The 18,459-nt window shown below is 47.1% G+C and overlaps 3 protein-coding genes across 3 annotated transcripts; all 3 read left to right on the top strand.

The window, feature by feature from the left end:
- The first annotated feature begins 241 nt into the window (after positions 1-241).
- LOC143011020 (TBC1 domain family member 10A-like) lies at positions 242-6,727 on the top strand. Its single transcript, XM_076163671.1, has 9 exons — positions 242-848; positions 1,914-2,013; positions 2,155-2,262; positions 2,532-2,638; positions 2,744-2,858; positions 3,041-3,106; positions 3,656-3,845; positions 4,080-4,234; positions 4,544-6,727. Exons 1-9 carry the CDS (start codon positions 670-672, stop codon positions 4,937-4,939), a joined length of 1,416 nt encoding a protein of 471 aa, XP_076019786.1. The 5' UTR covers positions 242-669; the 3' UTR covers positions 4,940-6,727.
- A 2,998-nt stretch (positions 6,728-9,725) lies between these two features.
- LOC143010950 (apelin receptor B-like) lies at positions 9,726-12,660 on the top strand. The gene has a single exon (XM_076163561.1). It carries the CDS (start codon positions 11,394-11,396, stop codon positions 12,429-12,431), a length of 1,038 nt encoding a protein of 345 aa, XP_076019676.1. The 5' UTR covers positions 9,726-11,393; the 3' UTR covers positions 12,432-12,660.
- Positions 12,661-16,390: 3,730 nt separating this feature from the next.
- LOC143011444 (apelin receptor B-like) lies at positions 16,391-18,459 on the top strand. Its single transcript, XM_076164337.1, has one exon. The coding sequence runs from the start codon at positions 16,446-16,448 to the stop codon at positions 17,523-17,525; it is 1,080 nt and encodes a 359-aa protein (XP_076020452.1). The 5' UTR covers positions 16,391-16,445; the 3' UTR covers positions 17,526-18,459.

Here is an 18,459-nt window from a genome sequence, read left to right on the forward strand (position 1 = left end):
AACAAAAAAATCTGTTAAAACAATGCAATTTTTGTTGTTGCTCAAAATAAAACAGAAATTAAGAAAATAAAAGTTTACATATGTGAATGGTAAATTAACTGAATTGAAAGTCCAGCACACTAGACAGTATTAGTAGATGTTTGTGTCCTGCATCCCTTTCGCCGCTAGGTGGCGGTGGAGGCTCGTGATGTAAGGTGTGATTGTTTTGGTCGCTGTGTCTCGCGCTTCCTTCCTTGTAGCCGCTAGCTAAGCTACATAACTCGCTGACAGCAGAAAATAGGTGCAAGTCAGCTGACAGTTGTGATGCTAGCATGTTAGCTTCGGCGTTAGCGAGCCGCTCCCCCACTTCTGCTAGCGTTTATTTACCCTATTTACCTGTTTTGCCTTCTTTATCGGTTTGACTAATTGACTCGGTCGTAAATGTGACGGCAATAATAACTACGGAAGCAATGCGAAGATGATATAATCTACCAAAGGGGAGGGGGGCAAGCGACTAAGTCTTCCTAGCAACTCGAGCTAGCGGTGACAGCTAGTCGGCTTTAGGTTTGGGTGAGTAAGCTGGCCAGCGGGCGTCTTCATGGCGAGCTTAAATGAGTTAGAAACGCGTTCCAGTGTGACTTTAACGAACTAACTGTGGACCGGTTAGTTCTTAGGTTTAGAAATATTTAAATGGCACAAACTAAGCAGGGCTATGGACCCGGGTTGAGAGCCAGCACGGAGGACCTGGTGGAGGATGGGAAAGGCGGCTCGCATGGATCTGAGCCCGAGGTGAATGGAAACATCCCCGGGGAGAAACCGGTCGACAAGTACGGATTCATTGGTGGAGCCCAGCAGGTCACCGGAGACTCGTGAGTGGCGTTTCGTAATGCTTTCATAATGTTTAACAGTCTTAAAAAAAGAAATGGAAGAGAAATATGAGCTGAATAAAGGAGGAGTTCATAGACAGATATGTCTCTAGTGGTTTTGTATCCCTCTCTCTCTCTCTCTCTCTCTCTCTCTCTCTCTCTCTCTCTCTCTCTCTCTCTCTCTCTGTCTTTGGACAGCCAAGAATGAAATGACTTGACAGCTTACACACTGCAATATTCCTTTACAGCTAGATGTAAGCTCATAACCTTTCAATCAACCCTCATAGAAATTGTCTGACAGCCTTTCTCTGTCTATCGCTGTCATTTGATCGCAATGTGTGTGCAAGACGAGGTAAGTAGACAGGAAGGGCAAAGGATACATTGTTTTGTGGCTCTAGTTTATTGCACATAAAAGCAGAATAAATGTTCCCTCTTCCTCTCTGCCGAGCTGCTGCACGTCTTTATTACTCAACATGGCTTCACTGAGACAAATGGATGAGCAGGGAGGTACACATCACTTACACATCTAAGTTTCTGGCATACCAGTTTGGGCTGACGTCATCGGGGAATCTGAAATGCTCACGGCTGAATGGAATTCATGATAATACCTTTTCGCGGCACCGGCGAGTGTGTGTGTATTCAAATCTCAGAGCTGTTGTGTTTGCATACATACATACTTTTCACTGGGGGGCAGGTATTGGTGTGTTTTGTGAAGGAGGCTTTAGGGAACTGATCTAGGGGAAAGTTCTCCTGCAGCTTCCTGTTTTGCATCGACTTCACTGCTGATGGCAAGTGCTCCACTGTTCTGTCTCAGAGTGGGTTTCCTGTACGGACAAGGAAGAGACTGTGCACTGTCCCACCCTCTTCCCCGATGAGACGCTCCCCTCTCCCATCAACAAGACAAAGACGTGACAGTGTGCAGCCGCAGATCAGATACTTACTACAGAAATAAATAAATAAAAACACTTAGAAATGACTCCTGTACTTGCAATCCCTACATTCCAGATCACCTCCATGCCTCAGTGTCCTGAGTCCTCTCTCATGCTGTCCATCTCTTTGTCTCTACAGTATTGAAGACATCCCCACTGATGTCCTGAGGCAGCGGGAGGTGAAATGGCTGGAGATGCTCAACAACTGGGACAAGTGGATGGCAAAGAAACACAAGAAGGTTTGTTTACATCTGATCGGACCCCCTGCTGCTGTGAGACAAAACCACCAAAGGACAGATTTAGTTTCCTCTTTATGTCCTGCTTTGCTCTGATTCGTCACTTGCTGCACACGAGTGACGGTGTGTGTGTGTGACTAACAGGTGAAGCTGCGCTGTCAAAAGGGCGTCCCTCCGTCCCTGCGGGGCCGCGCATGGCTCTACCTGACCGGAGGCAAAGTGAAAAGGGAGCAGAACCCGGGAAAGTTTCAGGTCGGTTATATACTGGATATGATAGAAGAATGTTGGTATGTGTGATATTTTAAGATATTTAAAGCTGTTAACAAATGTCTGACACACCAAAAGCCTTTAGATACGGCAATAGATGATTTCTTTGCTGTCTTCAATGTCGTATAACTTCTAAAAGGAATTCTAAATCAAGATCAGATCCAAAGCCTGACTTCAGGTTTATTAAAGCTTTAATTCGGAGTTCCATGCTAAGGGAGTTTACAGTCATACTAACAAATGGAGGTGTGTTTCAGGAACTGGTGGACCATCCTGGAGATCCCAAATGGGTGGATGTGATCGAGAAGGATCTCCACCGCCAGTTCCCCTTCCACGAGATGTTCGCAGCACGAGGCGGCTTCGGGTACGAGAGTGTTTTTTTTACGCCGCCTGTCTCTACGACGATGTAACCGAGTGAACGCTCATCCATTCTTACGTAACGTGTGCTGCTCTACACACACACACACAGGCAGCAGGATTTGTTCCACGTGCTGAAGGCCTACACGCTGCATCGCCCCGAGGAGGGCTACTGTCAGGGTCAGGCTCCCATCGCTGCTGTTCTGTTGATGCATATGCCGGCAGAGGTACTCGTCACACTCCTTCACACTCCTTCACAATCCTACACACTCCTACACACTCCTACACACTCCTGCACACTCTTGCACACTCCTACACACTCCTACACACTCCTGCACACACACCAAATGTATATTATTCATTCACTTTTACTAAATGAAACACAAACACTTTCCTCTCCTTTACCCAGGATGCATTCTGGGTTCTTGTTCAGATTTGTGAGAAGTACCTTCCTGGATACTACAGTGCAGGACTGGTAAGATGAACCCTCTATCTTATTTACGTGGAGTGGGTTTAAAGGTCAGGAGACAACCTTTGGGTGACTTTAAACTAGGATTACACATTCACCTCAGTCAGCACGTTAATTAGTGTCTCTCTCAGTTACACATTTTTGCTCCAATAAACATCTTTGCCTGTCGTATTGAAGGACAAATACACACTTTCTCCAACTAATACTGTAGAATTGAATGTAAGGACGGAATGAAGTGAATTTAAAGGACCTTAATGTTTGTATTTTCATCTTATTGAGGTTCCAGAAATCCAGCTGCTCATCATTTCTGGCGCTGAGGGGAAAGCGGATTTAGTCTCAGAACAGTGTGGCTCTCTGCTCGCCTTGTGTGTCTGTCAGCCTGGTGTCAAGACTTAGCAGGCATGCGTGACGCTGATGTGCTAATGAGATAATCAGACAATCAGACAATCAGACAATCACATTAAGCAGAGTGGAGAGGAATGTGTGAAAGGAATGTGCCCTCTTTCCTCTTGTTTGCTAACTGCCTTGTTCCTTGTTTTTTTCCCCCGTTGGCAGGAGGCGATCCAGCTGGATGGGGAGACCCTGAACGCTCTGCTGAAGCGGGTGTCGCCCGTGGCTCACCGGCACCTGAAGAAGCAACAGCTGGAGCCCATCCTGTACATGACGGAGTGGTTCATGTGCGCCTTCTCCCGGACGCTGCCCTGGGCCTCGGTGCTGCGTGTGTGGGACATGTTCCTGTGCGAGGGTGAGGAGACAGAGCACAAGCAGATCACTCACCGTAGTATTATGATGTAGTCCTTACACACAAGTATTACACATACAGACACGCACGTCCCCCCCCCCCCCCCCCATACAGCTTTTGTCAGGCAACTTCCACTGCGAAATAAGCAAACATGAGCTCTGATAACGTAGACAAGTGACTCGCTGTTGACTCGCTGTTGCTGAAGCTGCTTGTTTCCTGATGCGTCGCTCTTCCCAGGAGTGAAGATCCTGTTCCGAGTGGGCCTGGTGCTCCTGAAATTTGTCTTGGGAACCCAGGAGAAGCTGAAAACCTGCCAAGGGTTTTACGAGACGATGGAGCACCTCCGCAACATCGGGCCAAAGTACATGCAAGAGGGTTTCCTGGTGCGAGAGGTACGACGTGCTTACATCTCACAGGCTGTGTGTATTGTTGTGGCCTGGCGAGTTGAGTCCTGTGTGTGTGTGTGTGTGTGTGTGTGTGTGTGTGTGTGTGTGTGTGTGTGTGTGTGTGTGTGTGTGTGTGTGTGTGTGTGTGTGTGTGTGTGTGTGTGTGTGTGTGTGTGTGTGTGTGTGTGTGTGTGTGTGTGTGTGTGTGTGTGTGTGTGTGTGTGGGGCACTGTAGGGTAAATGGGGTTTCACTGTTAATAGAAATGCCCTTATGATGCATTTACTTCCTGTCGGGCATCTACCCGCACGTTTCAGATCCTGGAGTTGCCGATATCGGAGCGAGACATCGAGAAGGAGCACCTCGCTCAGCTGCGGCGCTGGAAGGAAACCCGCGGCGATCTGCACTGCAAGTCCCCTCCCAGAATGCACGGCGCCAAAGCCATCATAAAAGCCGACCCGCCCACCCAGCAGGACCTCAGGCAGAAACCCACCATCATCGTGGACTCTCCTCTGGAATCCCAAACGGACGGAGACACCATGGGAAGAAAACAGACTAAAGAGGAGGTAAAGGACAAGGGAACTCTCCTGCCACACACACAGACGGTTAGTTCCTCCCCTCCTTCCACCGACCCCTCACCTCTGCTTAAACACCCCGCGGTCAATCAATCCAAAGAGAGTCTGAGCAGCGCAGAGCACGACACCTACCTGTAGCAGAGACGCCGGCTTACACATCAATCATTCCATCGGCCCTTCACTTAATAACTACGCTGACAATCGGCTTTAGATTTGGGCGTCGTTGCAGATTTGATAGTTTCCTTCAGCAGCAGCACTGACAGCTTTGAGTCCTGCAGAAAGATCAATCAAACTATAACCTAATATCATTTAACCTTAGGAAACTGAACCGTCACCTTACTTATGTTAGTTAGAACAAAGTGATCAAATCGTCGGTCGGGCGATCAAAATGTATTTGGCAAAAGTCCTGGAAATTAGTTTAAAAAATGTAAGATATGTTATGTAAATATAGGAACTCTAGAAATGTGTTGTTGCCACGAGCGACGCATGGGGAGCATGTAAGGCTGCTTGTACACACGTGTGTGAAGTTTAAAGCTTTTTGGGAGTTTGGAGTCCTGGACGCTCCTTTGCTTTATCAATGAAGTCATGATTTGGTCTGAATTGTTGATATTTTTGTTGTGGAGCACTTTGTCCTTCACCGCTCGGCCGGTTGAAGAGATTCGCATTCATCCGACGTCGTCTGACTCGGACCATTCCCACTGTTTTGCACTGTTATGTGCTGCGACCATAATGTTGAACACTAGAGGGCGTTGTGACATCACCTCCAAGCAGCAGCAGCAGAAGGAACACTTCGATATTTAACCCTTAAATGAAGCACAGGGGACATTTGTGCCACTGAACCAAAGATTTCTCTCATGCATATTGTTTTGCCGTTTGTTGTCCTAATAGTTTATTAAATCATGCAGACATATTTGATTGTTTTCAGTTTTGGGGGGAGGCGTCAGGTGTGTATTTATGTTGTGAATGAAACTTGGTGACATGCCAGTTTGAAGAACACTAAAATGAAGCTGTTTTGCATGCAGACAGATAGAAATTAGGAAAGGAAACCTCCAGATCCTCCAAAATGTTGAGGAGGAACTCCACACTCCACTGTATGTCTCCAACCAGGAAATGTCATGAATATGTACTGAGGTTCTTCCATCGAGAAACTTTACTCTAAATAACAAAAAGAATTTAATTGAGAACATTACGCAAAGAAAAAAGAAAAGAAAAGAAAAGGCTCAGTGATGTAATGAGGATCCTCTAATGACAAACCTCATCTTAAAGTGAAAGGTTCAACCAATGTTGTCACAGGAATTGTGCAGATTTACTTTTTACTTTAATCCTAAAAGGCTTTCGATATTTCCGTCCAAAATCATGAAGCATGAAAGAGACTAACAGCGTCTGTCTGCTCAGCCTGTCTACATTCATTTGATCTGAGATGTTTCAAATCAAGGAAAACCGGATGATGTCATCATTAACCAATCCCAGTGCAGGACATACTTTTCCTTGCCAACCACACGAGCAACAATAAATCAGATATTCAGACATTATTGTTATCGTTTTCGTACTGTGGAGAGCGAAGGGTTCTGAGAAGGAAGACTGAAGCTTTTGATACTTTCATTTAGTTTAATTTGTTGTTTCTCGTCTCACGTTTTGCCAACATGTTCATAACGTAAACCTCTGGATCTGAAGTACAACAGAGATATGAATGAGAGTGTGTCAGACGGGACCCACGCTGTCCTGTAGGTGGAGCCACTGAGCTTCTTCCTGGGATTAGAAATAAAAGCATCTTCAGTGTCTAAGATGCTGCGGTGCGATTCATGAAGTCAGGGCCCAAAGCTTACGAAGATATTTGCCGTATTAAAGCCATTTTTGCTTGCAGAAACGTTCAGGATTTGTCATCTAACAAATCGATTGTTGATTGAGTTCCCCCCCATCAACGCTCCTCAATGCACAAAAAACACAAGAGTACTTTTGCAGATTTGTCCCGTTTGTTTCAAATCTGTTTTTTTCATTGGATTTGAGAGAAGAAGAAAAAAACACCTCTTCGTGTTCATGAGCTGTTTTTATACAGAATTGCATTTCAAATCAATAAATTTTGATACTCTTGAAAAAACACTGCAGATGTGTCATCTTTTCCTCTTTGCATGTCAACAACACTCCTCTCTCTTTTCACTTGTATTTGATAAAACAAAAGCAAAGGAGACAATGATCGGAGATGCAGAAAGCCACACACACACACGGGTCTTCACTCAATACGCCCTGTGTTATCGTTTACTGCCACACACACACACACACACACACACACACACACACACACACACACACACACACACACACACACACACACACACACACACACACACACACACACACACCGCCTCGCCCTCACACACACCCACGCCCCAGCACACTTCCTCGGACACCTGTTTCCCCGGCTCTTTCAGCTCTTTCAGACATTTGCATCTCAAATGGGGGCAAATTCCCACAGCGGCGGCCAAAGCGCTTCGCCCCGGCCCTTTTGGCCTCTGCTCTCTGTGAATGAGACTCCTCTTCCTCCTCCTCTACAAGCTTTGGGCTGCAGTCCAGGGACATGACAGCCAAGACTCTCTCTCTCTCTCTCTCTACCTCTCTCTCTCTACCTCTCTCTCTCTACCTATTTAATTCACCCATCCAGTCACAACCAGATTTAGTTTCTATTTACTGAATCGGCACAATTGCCCCCTTGGCTTTTATTCATTTCTATTGTTTGTTCCATTTCTTTTCCTTTTTTGTTTTCCTGCCATTGTGTTTAAATCTGAAATCCGCCTTTTTCCACTCCAAACTTCTGCTCCGTTGTAAGGACGAAGTGTTTACCTTCTCGACTCAATTTCAGTTGATCTCCCTCACGGAACAGCGAGGACGTGTCTGGACAGCGGAGGAAGATGATCTGAGTCTGTCATTACAGCCCAAGCCACCAAACCCACCACCTTACCGACCTGTCTCACCTCTTTCTCTGCCTCAGCTCAGTCCCTTGATGCTTTATCGGCTAAAGCATTCAAATAAACACAAATACAGCATCTAAGTCAATAAGTTAGACCAAGATATGCACACAAAAATGCTCTTGTTTTTGCTCTATAAGTTCTCCTTCAGCTGCTAAATGAATGGATTCATATCTTGAATGAACCAATAACTTGATAAGAAAGGGAAATCTGATTTTCATTCATTCATGATGTTCGTTCTGCTTTAATACCCAGTTTGTTTTTGTCCCGGTGACGCTCAGCAGTTAGTTATGGGAGACTGGCTTTATGGCTAATCCACTGAGGAGGAGGAGGAGGAGATGTGACCCAGACGTGCCCCCCGTAACCAAAACTACATCCACAGCAGCCACACACGCAAATACACACTCTTGCACTGTAGCTGCTGCTGCGCCTCCATGGATTTGTCAAGAAAAAAAAACGTGTATGTGTGTGTGTGTGTGTGCGGATGATCTCATGAGGCCATATGTGTGAAGCGTCTGGCAGATTATAGTCTGTCTTCATGAGCTGTAAAGCTTCCGTAAAGCTTTTTGGTCTCCCCCCCGACCCCTCATGCCCTCTGCCCTGCTGGGATTAGAGCAGAGAGAGAACAGAAGAACGCGAACGTGATGGGTTTAAATGGTTAAAGATGACACTTTTGTGCTTCTTTGAACCGACTTAATGAATAATGCAGGATGTTAGAAGCTGGACGTGTTCACATTCAGCTGCTTTACCTTCATATGAGTGTGTTATGTTGGTTGCGTTAGGCTCTGGTGTGTTCCTGTCCTTCCCTCACTCGTGGGGCTTTCCCTCAATTTTATGTGGGAGAGCGACGACGAGAAGTTTCAGGGAGTCGATCTGCACGTGTGGGACAGGAAGTAGTCAGGCAGTGGAAGGTGTGAGGTCAGACAGATGCCCATTGAGTGGACATGGGACAGTGGACAGGAAGTGTGTGTGTGTGATAACGGTAGCCCTGCTGGGGCTGCAGCAGGAGAGAGCAGACGCCTCGATTTGATCAGCAGGAGAGCAGTACACACCTTCATCCACGCTCATGTCCTCCGAGGTCAGACACCAAAAAGAAACAATATCAGTTTAAACAAATCCATAGATGAAACATGCAGATATGCTTCCTTGCTTTTTCTTGTGTCCATTTTTAGACGATTGGCTGAAGGGTGAAGACGCTCCTCAACGCTGCAGAGAAGCCCGGCAACATGAGTGAGGTCACGTGTGATGTTTAGTATCTCATCGGTAACAAATACAGGAGGCTGCACATTTGAACCTCTCCGGTGCGACTGTGTGTGACCTTTGACCCCGCTGCCTCTCAGGTCAGCCTTCCTATCTCTGTCCACACTCGCTGTTGACTTTTTAAACTTCCTTCCTGCCCACTCACTTTTATTCTATAGGGTTTCGTTTGCGCAGTCTTACAGCGTGATGACAGAGATTCATCAACTTCAAATGATAGCCTAATTTTATAGCCTAAGAGAAATAATTTAAGCTTTCTCTGCCAATCAGACGTCAAAATAAGAGCATTCTGTTTGTTGTTTGTTGAAGGTTGATTAGTGTTTGGCAACCAGTTGGATATTATTATTAATTTAGTAATCTTGCTGAATTCCCTATTGTTTGTCTTCCTGTTACACATTATGACAGATTAGATTTGCGTGTTGTTGGGCTTTGGAGCTTCTATCCGGCAGTGAGTTGTTGTTTCTTGTTTATCTGTCCGGCAGGGATGTTTGCGACTGAGGTGTTTCTCCGTCGGTGTGTTTTTCCTCTAATCAGCATTGATCTGAAGTCACTTCCTGCCATTGTTGTGTCACATCCCCACTGTCTCCTCTTTTCCCGTCCATCTTGTCCCCTCTTCCTCCCCCCTCCTCCTCCTCCTCATCAAGGAAACGGAGGTTCGGAAAGGATACGCCAAGAGGCTGGCGTGCGTGTGTGTGTACATGTGTGTGTGAGAGTGTGACAACCCTGCTGCAACCCTGATAAACTTCAGCCAGACTCTACTGGGCCGGTGTGATACTGGTGAGCAACCCAAACACAAGCAGTGATAAGAGAGTAACAGAAAAGGCAGCCAGATGGTGAAGAATGGGAGGTTTAGTGCTGAGACGTTGGAGACTAAAACCTGCTATATTTTGGAAAATTCTTAAATTGGAATTATGATATTTTTGTACCTGGCTTCAGATAGTGCAGGCATAGACAGAGATGTTAAGTTTTAAACATGGAATTGAGTTAAAATGTTCTTAAATGTGACAGAAACTCCAGGACAAAGAGGAAAAAGTTGAATTCATATTTGCAGTTTGAATGCACATGATCATATTCCATCTCTGTGTGTGTGTGTGTGTGTGTGTGTGTCAGGGTAGGAGATGTATGCGTTACTACATTCCAACAGGGAGTGACCTCAGCTATAATTGAGACTAATGACAAAAGCATATGGGCGTCAAAACCTTTGGGTTTGAGGTTACAATAGCTTATTGTACTGCAGCTCGATGTAGTCACGGCTGTTATATAGTGTGTGAACATGTAAAATTATTATATGTGTGTGTGTGTGTGTGTGCGTGGACTGAATTTCTGTGTAACTCTGGACCTTGAGCGAATCTGCAGACTCGTGTTTCAAACGCTGTGTGAAGTTTGAACAGCCACGCCAATCTGTGAGGAGCGTCACGTTACATGTGAAGGATGAAAGTCACCGCAGCTTTAAATCCCGTCCGGCGTCCAGCCTGCAGTTTGCAGACGATGCTTCTCTACCTGCCACGCTCTGTCACACGGTTTCACAAACGTCATGAACCTTTTTTCATCAGATTCTCCTCTGCATTTCTGCTTTTCCTCCCCGATACAAACCAATGCATCAACATTGCTTGATTAGAAAGATCATTCTTATAAAAATAACTCACTTCATTAACGTATTAATTAAAGTAGATAAGAATAGACCCTGCACTGTAAACGATGCAGAATGTTCCACACACACACACACACACAGACACACACACACACACACACACACACACACACACACACACACACACACACACACACCACCTTGGTCCTTATCCTGAGTCGGAGAGGAAGCTAGCACTGACCTGTCATTGATCTAACACTGTGCCCACACACACACACACACACACACACACTCATTGTTTGTGCTGCGCTCTCCCTTTTGTTCTCCGTCTGATTTAAACTCTCGCCTGTCCTGCGTCACAGACGAGGAGACGTCCCACCCTGTAGTTTCACTAAATTGAGCTATTTATACCTTTTCTTTAAAAAAAACTCTTTGGGGTTTCCCTCCCTGTTGATGCATTTATATTTGCTATACATCACTGTTCGTTAGAGGACAACAACAGCAGGAAGTTTCATATCAACAGAGTCAGCGGTGCTTGTAGCTGCAGCTAACGGCTTGAAGTTAGAACAAAGCCTGTAAGACTCTGCTGCTGAGTAGTTACTTGATGTGGGTCAGTGATATTTTTCCAATATGCAAATGTACTTCTCTTTTCTGAGATTTCTGGGAGGCTACAAGGCATGAGGAAGTTTATAAAGCTTCACATACAGCAGCAGACTACACACTCCTGTCAGCTGCCTTGGGTCTGGCTACATTTTTGGTGAAAGGGATACAAGCAGAGAAGATGGAGATGGATCTGGAGCTGACCACCGCAAGTCCCTACGAGTACTATGACTACGTCGAGTTCGACGAAAATTACACTATTTGTGACTTTTCTGAGTGGAAGCCTTCGTACTCCGTCATTCCTGTGCTCTACATGCTGATCTTCATCCTCGGCCTCTCTGGGAACGGCGTGATCATCTTCACCGTGTGGAGATCTCAGGGCAAGCGGCGAGCAGCAGACGTCTACATCGGCAACCTGGCCCTGGCTGACCTGACGTTCGTGGTCACGCTGCCTCTGTGGGCCGTGTACACCGCCATGGGCTACCACTGGCCCTTTGGAGTGGCCCTGTGTAAGATCAGCAGCTATGCGGTGCTGCTCAACATGTACGCCAGCGTCTTCTGCCTCACCTGCATGAGCTTTGACCGCTACCTGGCCATCGTTCACTCACTGTCCAGCAACCAGATTCGCATCCGCGGCAACATGAGGGCCTCCCTGATGGCTATCTGGCTCCTGTCCGGGCTCCTTGCGGCTCCTACTCTCGTCTTCCGCACCACCAAACACGACATTCTCAGCAACCGCACATCCTGCGCCATGGACTTCAGCCTGGTGGTGACAGACAAGGCGCAGGAGAACCTGTGGCTCGCCGGGCTCAGCATCTCCTCCACGGCTCTGGGATTTCTTCTGCCTTTCCTGGCCATGATGGTGTGCTACGGCTTCATCGGCTGCACAGTCACCCGCCACTTCAACAGCCTGCGAAAGGGAGACCAACGCAAGCGGAGGTTGCTGAAGATCATCACCACTCTGGTTGTGGTGTTCGCAGCCTGCTGGATGCCCTTCCACGTGCTGAAGAGCGCTGACGCCCTCTCTTACCTGGACCTGGGGCCTGGCACCTGTGCCTTCCTTCACTTCCTCCTCCTGGCTCACCCCTACGCCACCTGCCTGGCCTACGTCAACAGCTGCCTCAACCCTTTCCTCTACGCCTTCTTCGACCTACGTTTCCGATCTCAGTGCCTGTGCCTCCTCAAGTGTAAACCAGTTGGGAAACAGGATTCTGTTTGATATTATTTCAATGCAGTCATATAAACTGTATTCATCAATGCTACATATCTAATCTAAGTTTGCTTTCCCATGTAAATCTTTGTGAGTCAGCAGTAAAAGTCGAAGGTTCTGCAAGCTAGAAGAGAGGAAGTGATCCAGCAGATGTGATACAGGGGGAAGAAGTGATTGAAGAAGTGATGTTTGTGGTTTGTGTCTTGTAACAGAAATAAAATTTAATGTTTGGATGGAAGCGGTCTTGTAGTTTAATATCATATTAAACTAAATGTATATAAGGACTCCTTCAGCCAATCGGAAGAAGCTGTCTAGGCTTATTGTTAGTTAAGGTGATGTAGTATTGATATTATGTTTATGAATTGTCAGTGGCCTTTGCTGAGACATGCGTGTACTTCTGCTTTAAGCTTCTCAGTTAAGACTTTTATAGAAACCGTTGTAAGCAGCCTGAGTCATCTACAATCTTCTCACACTTTTCTTCCAGTCTAATAATAATGAGTGCAGTCTGAGCAGAGTCTCCACCAGAGAAGTGAGGAAAAAGGGATAAAACTCAGCCGTCTAGGTGGCCTTTACCGTTAACAAGGTGGTGTCAATCACGTGGCTGGAAGGAGCAAAGGGCAGCAGTTGAGGAGGCGGCGGCGGCGGCGGTTACGACGGCCAAATGTTCGCGCTCTCCAACCGTGCTGAGAGCGTCGGCTTTGATAAGTAGAAACGGCAGATGAGACGGTTGAGAAGATTGTTCATCCCGGTGCTGATGGTTGCCCGAGGGTGTGTGTATCATCTCGGCTGTCAGGTGTGTAAGTGCGTATGTGTGTGTGTGTCGGACGTGTGATATCATGCGACTCTGACTCGGATCGCAAGTGGAGCATCTCAGAGGCAGCTGTCACAGTGCAGGGTGGCCGGGGCCAGGTGTGGTCTGTGCCAGCTCAATACACACATCAGACAACTGTCAGACCCCCCCCCAGTTCACCCCACCAACCCAAACACACACACACACACAAATCAACACAGCAAGAACACACACGTCATGCTCATTTGGCTCTACCTAAACCAGGCTGTAAACGACGTAAGGTCATGATAACAGATCAAAGGGGCTTTCTGTGGTAGACTGTAAGTGTGTGTGTGTGTGTGTGTGTGTGTGTGTGTGTGTGTGTGTGTGTGTGTATGTGTGTGTGTGTGTGTGTGTGTGCGTGCGTGCGCCTCTGTTTACATCTTTGTAAATAGAGCTCATCACTTTCAGCGCTCATTCCCTTCTATGTCCCGCGGATATGTTGTGTGTTATTGCCTGTCTGATGATGGATGTCAGGTGGGTAAAGGATGAGGCGTGTTGTGTTCCCTCTGTGTGGTTTACAGCAAAGGGGCCACACAAGTGAGCAAAACAAAGCAGTGTGAGGCACAGGTGGGCAAATGAGCAGGAAAAACACGAGCTGCCATCTGAGAGAGGAGCGAGGCGAGCCGGGGGTGAGACTCCACTATTGGAACTCGTCACTCTGAGGGAGGGTTGAAATAGGAAGAATTCAATCTGCTTGTCGTTGTTTTGCTGTCGTGCTGCAAAACGATGATTTAGAGTAGAAACAGTGTGGAATGAGGCAGAAAGTAGGAAATACTTAAGTACTTGGACCCCCCCCCCCCCCTCCACATACACACACACACTCTCTCACACACACACACTCTCACACACACACACACACAAACACTCTCTCACACACACACACTCTCACACACACTCAAACACTCTCACACAGTGCCCTGAAGAATCAAAATCCGAGTTTCTGCATGTTAAGGAATTATGACATCATATCCCTAAAATCAGATGCATAAACGTTTCAATCCGCTCATGGATGTCCACTCTGCTTATGTGACTTTAAATGATGCAATAGAGCAACTTTAGACCACTTTATAAAGGTAAAATGTCTCTCAAGGAGGCTGAGAACTGCAGGGATCATGACGTGCATCACTCAGCTCACACAAGCCAAAGTGTAAATCTGAGGTCAACTTTTATATTTGAAAGAAAACTGAATTCAAATCCCAACAAAGTCAACATCTTCTAATCTGTGAAGGATGATTAGTGGCTGTGGGTGAAAGGGGCCGGGGTGGATCTGCTTGTTTAATTTAGCAGCACAATCACAGCTAAAAACAGACCTCAACCTCCCGCCAGAACCCAGAGAGGAAGCTGGCTTTGATTCAGTTTACGCCGCCGTCTTCCTGTTCTGTCAAACGTCCTGCGAGCAGTGAGCCGGACGGACAAAAGAGCCTGGATACCACAATTAGAGAGGAGGACAGAAGTTGGGCGGCGGCGGCGGCAACACAAACACACAATCACATCAGTTGATTGTCAAATAACAAGACGATGCATTACCATAAGTGGCACAAACAAACCGGTCTTTGACAGTGGAGCATGCCGGTAAAAAGTGGAGGAGACGGGAATCTGTCCTCCCCCCCCCCTCTTCGCTCCCGAAGAGGAAGACTGAGAGGACAGGGTGATGCAAGGGTGGAGAGAGGGAGGGATAGGCTAAAGGAGGGAAATGTTGTTGAGTGAGGCAGCAGTTGTGTCTAAGGGGTCGGCGGGCCTGGCGCCGCCGCTCGCCATCGTCTGCTGAGAGACGAAGCGGGTCGCGGAATGAGCCGGAACACCTGGAGCTGTTCACACGTCTGCAGAGAGAGGGGGGGGGGGGGGGGGGGGGGGGGAGAGAGAGAGCGAGAGGGGGGGGAGAGCAGGGGAGAGAGAGGGGGAGAGAGAAAGAGGGGGAGGGGGAAGGGGAGAGAGCGAGAGAGAGAGAGAGTGCAGGAGGATGTCAGGGGTCAATTCTGTTGTTTGACGTGATTGAATAATGATAATTTAATCTACTTTCTTTAATGTTTTATGAACTTATTCAACACAGAACACACAGTTTGTGTTTTAATACACAAATAAATGAAAGTATTTCAATCAGGTGCTGTTGTGGCCATAATAAGATCATCACATGGGTTCACACTGTGATTTGGATCAGAATGAGAATCAGAATCAGAAACAGAGGAGCTTTATTGCCAAGAAGGTTTTCACTTACAAGGAAGTTGTTTTGGTCATTGGTGCGATCAACATATTAAGAGGGAAAAAAGAATCAATTTAAAAATAAAACATACATTATTGTACATTTTGACAATTTAATATATACAAAATAAAAGATTATAATAAAATAAATAGAACCTCATTGCTATTGTTTTTTTGTTTTTTCTGAAATGATAATAATGGATATAATATTTATTCACATCACATTTCTTATATGTATTTATTATTTATTTATTTATTTATTTATTAGTCCCTTATTTTGTAACTTATTTCATGTTCTTTTTTTTTCTTTAAACTCACTCAGTTTATATCCCTACAGGTCAAGTCATCTGTGGATGTGTGTGTCTGTTCATGCTCTGACATGTACAGCCATGACAACAGACATGTAAATAGACCCAGCTCAGCCTTTCACACGTCAGGAGAGTCTTCCAGTGTTGGAACGACTCTGAATTGACATTATAATTGACTGCTTGGTTCTTGTCCAGACTCGACGCCTGAGCTACTGGACATCAGGAGCTGTCACTCTGTAAAATAAAAATGGTAAAAAAAAAAAAAAGTTTTGAGCAAGAAAACCCCTCCCACATATTCTTCATTATAATTTCAACTTTATAATTATTTGCAACAACTTTTATGATTTCTTTCTTCTTTCTATTGTTTATTTGTGTGTGGAGTCTGAAACACACACGTTATGGTTCTGTGTTTGTGGCATTTCAACACATTTTCACTTATCACATGGCCCTCCAGTGATAGTGAGGCGCATATGAAATGAATGGAGGGGCTGTGAAGGGGAGGTGTGGACGTGGTGAGCAGAGAGGGGGAGGACCAGGGGGGCGGGGGGCGGATGTGTCCTGGGAGGGTACAAGGCTGGAGGGGGTATAAAAGCTTCACATGGAGCAGCAGCAGACACACTCCTCTCAGCTCCTCTGGATCTACCCACGTTTGTCCTCCTGGTGAAAGGGATACAAGTAGAGAAGATGGAGATGGATCTGCCGACCGATAATCCCTATGAATACTACGACTACGAGGACTCTGAGAACTCCACCATGTGTGACTATTCTGAGTGGAAGCCTTCGTACTCCGTCATTCCTGTGCTCTACATGCTGATCTTCATCCTCGGCCTCTCTGGGAACGGCGTGATCATCTTCACCGTGTGGAGATCTCAGGGCAAGCGGCGAGCAGCAGACGTCTACATCGGCAACCTGGCCCTGGCTGACCTGACGTTCGTGGTCACGCTGCCTCTGTGGGCCGTGTACACCGCCATGGGCTACCACTGGCCCTTTGGAGTGGCCCTGTGTAAGATCAGCAGCTATGTGGTGCTGCTCAACATGTACGCCAGCGTCTTCTGCCTCACCTGCATGAGCTTTGACCGCTACCTGGCCATCGTTCACTCACTGTCCAGCAACCAGATTCGCACCCGCGGCAACATGAGGGCTTCCCTGATGGCTATCTGGCTCCTGTCCGGGCTCCTTGCGGCTCCTACTCTCGTCTTCCGCACCACCAAACACGACATTCTCAGCAACCGCACATCCTGCGCCATGGACTTCAGCCTGGTGGTGACAGACAAGGCGCAGGAGAACCTGTGGGTCGCCGGGCTCAGCATCTCCTCCTCGGCTCTGGGATTTCTTCTGCCTTTCCTGGCCATGATGGTGTGCTACGGCTTCATCGGCTGCACAGTCACCCGCCACTTCAACAGCCTGCGAAAGGGAGACCAACGCAAGCGGAGGTTGCTGAAGATCATCACCACTCTGGTTGTGGTGTTCGCAGCCTGCTGGATGCCCTTCCACGTGCTGAAGAGCGCTGACGCCCTCTCTTACCTGGACCTGGCGCCTGGCACCTGTGCCTTCCTTCGCTTCCTCCTCCTGGCTCACCCCTACGCCACCTGCCTGGCCTACGTCAACAGCTGCCTCAACCCTTTCCTCTACGCCTTCTTCGACCTACGTTTCCGATCTCAGTGCCTGTGCCTCCTTAACCTGAAGAAGTCCTTGCACGCCAGCCCGGCAAGCTCCCTGTCTTCCCAGAAGACGGAGGCTCATTCCCTGGCCACCAAGGTGTGACAGTAACTCAGAGCCCAGAGGCATGCTGGGGATGAGGTGATCGGTGGCCCTGCCTTGTCTTCACCCCGTAAGTCAGGTGAAACAACAACGTACATTCATGGTCTGTGGTCCAGTTTCAGGGCATGGCCCTCACTTCCCCCTGACTCTGTGGCCATCATAGCTGCTACTGTGTGCTCTGTTTGGCTGAAGAAGCCAGTCAGGCCCGAGCTGTTAAAGTCTGAACACAGACACGCTCCCAAAACTCGCTGTCAGTTCAGCAGAGACCCTTGGAGCCAAACTGAACTTCCCACTGCGAAGGGACCGAGCTGCAGGAAAACTTCAAACCAGACATTTCTGGAAAGCGTGGAATGTATTTTAATAGAACCTCGTGTTTCTCTTCCTGTGGACTTGCAAAATACTGAGTTCTGATCACTTGAGACCCTCTGATCTTGTCACAGTGAAGTGTATAAGTCGTGCATTTGCCTCTGCTGTCCTTGTTGTCATTTGTAAGTACTTTGAGGTGCGATATCCAGCAGACTACTCAATCTGTTGGCACCACAGCCAGCAGTGTTACGTCTGCCTGTCCCTCTGCGTGTGTGTGTGTGTGTGGGTGTGTGAAAGGGGTGCCAGTCGTCGAGAGGTGTTGGTGTCTGATAAGAGTGTTGTAAGGAGAGACGGGTGGGGGCATAGTGAAGGGGGGAGGGAGTCCCAGACAGACAGACAGATGGCAGCTGACAAATGTTTTCAAGCTGGTGGAGGGTCCAATTAAAAGGTGACTGTTTTGACAGAGTGTGTGTGTGAGTGTATGCGTGTGTGTGTGTGTGTCTCTTTGTGTGAAGGAATGAGTTCTCTCCTGTCGAATGAATTTGTTACTGATAAATATGTAAGAGCATATTGTGAATACACATTATTTTGAGTTTGTTGTTGATGATTTGTAATAAAAAAGGTGTTTTGA

The sequence above is a fragment of the Genypterus blacodes genome, unplaced genomic scaffold (genome assembly GCF_046128005.1).
Source record: "Genypterus blacodes isolate CSIRO-AG114 ecotype Tasmania unplaced genomic scaffold, CSIRO-AGI_Gbla_v1 ptg000133l_1, whole genome shotgun sequence".
NCBI classification, from domain to species: domain Eukaryota; kingdom Metazoa; phylum Chordata; class Actinopteri; order Ophidiiformes; family Ophidiidae; genus Genypterus; species Genypterus blacodes.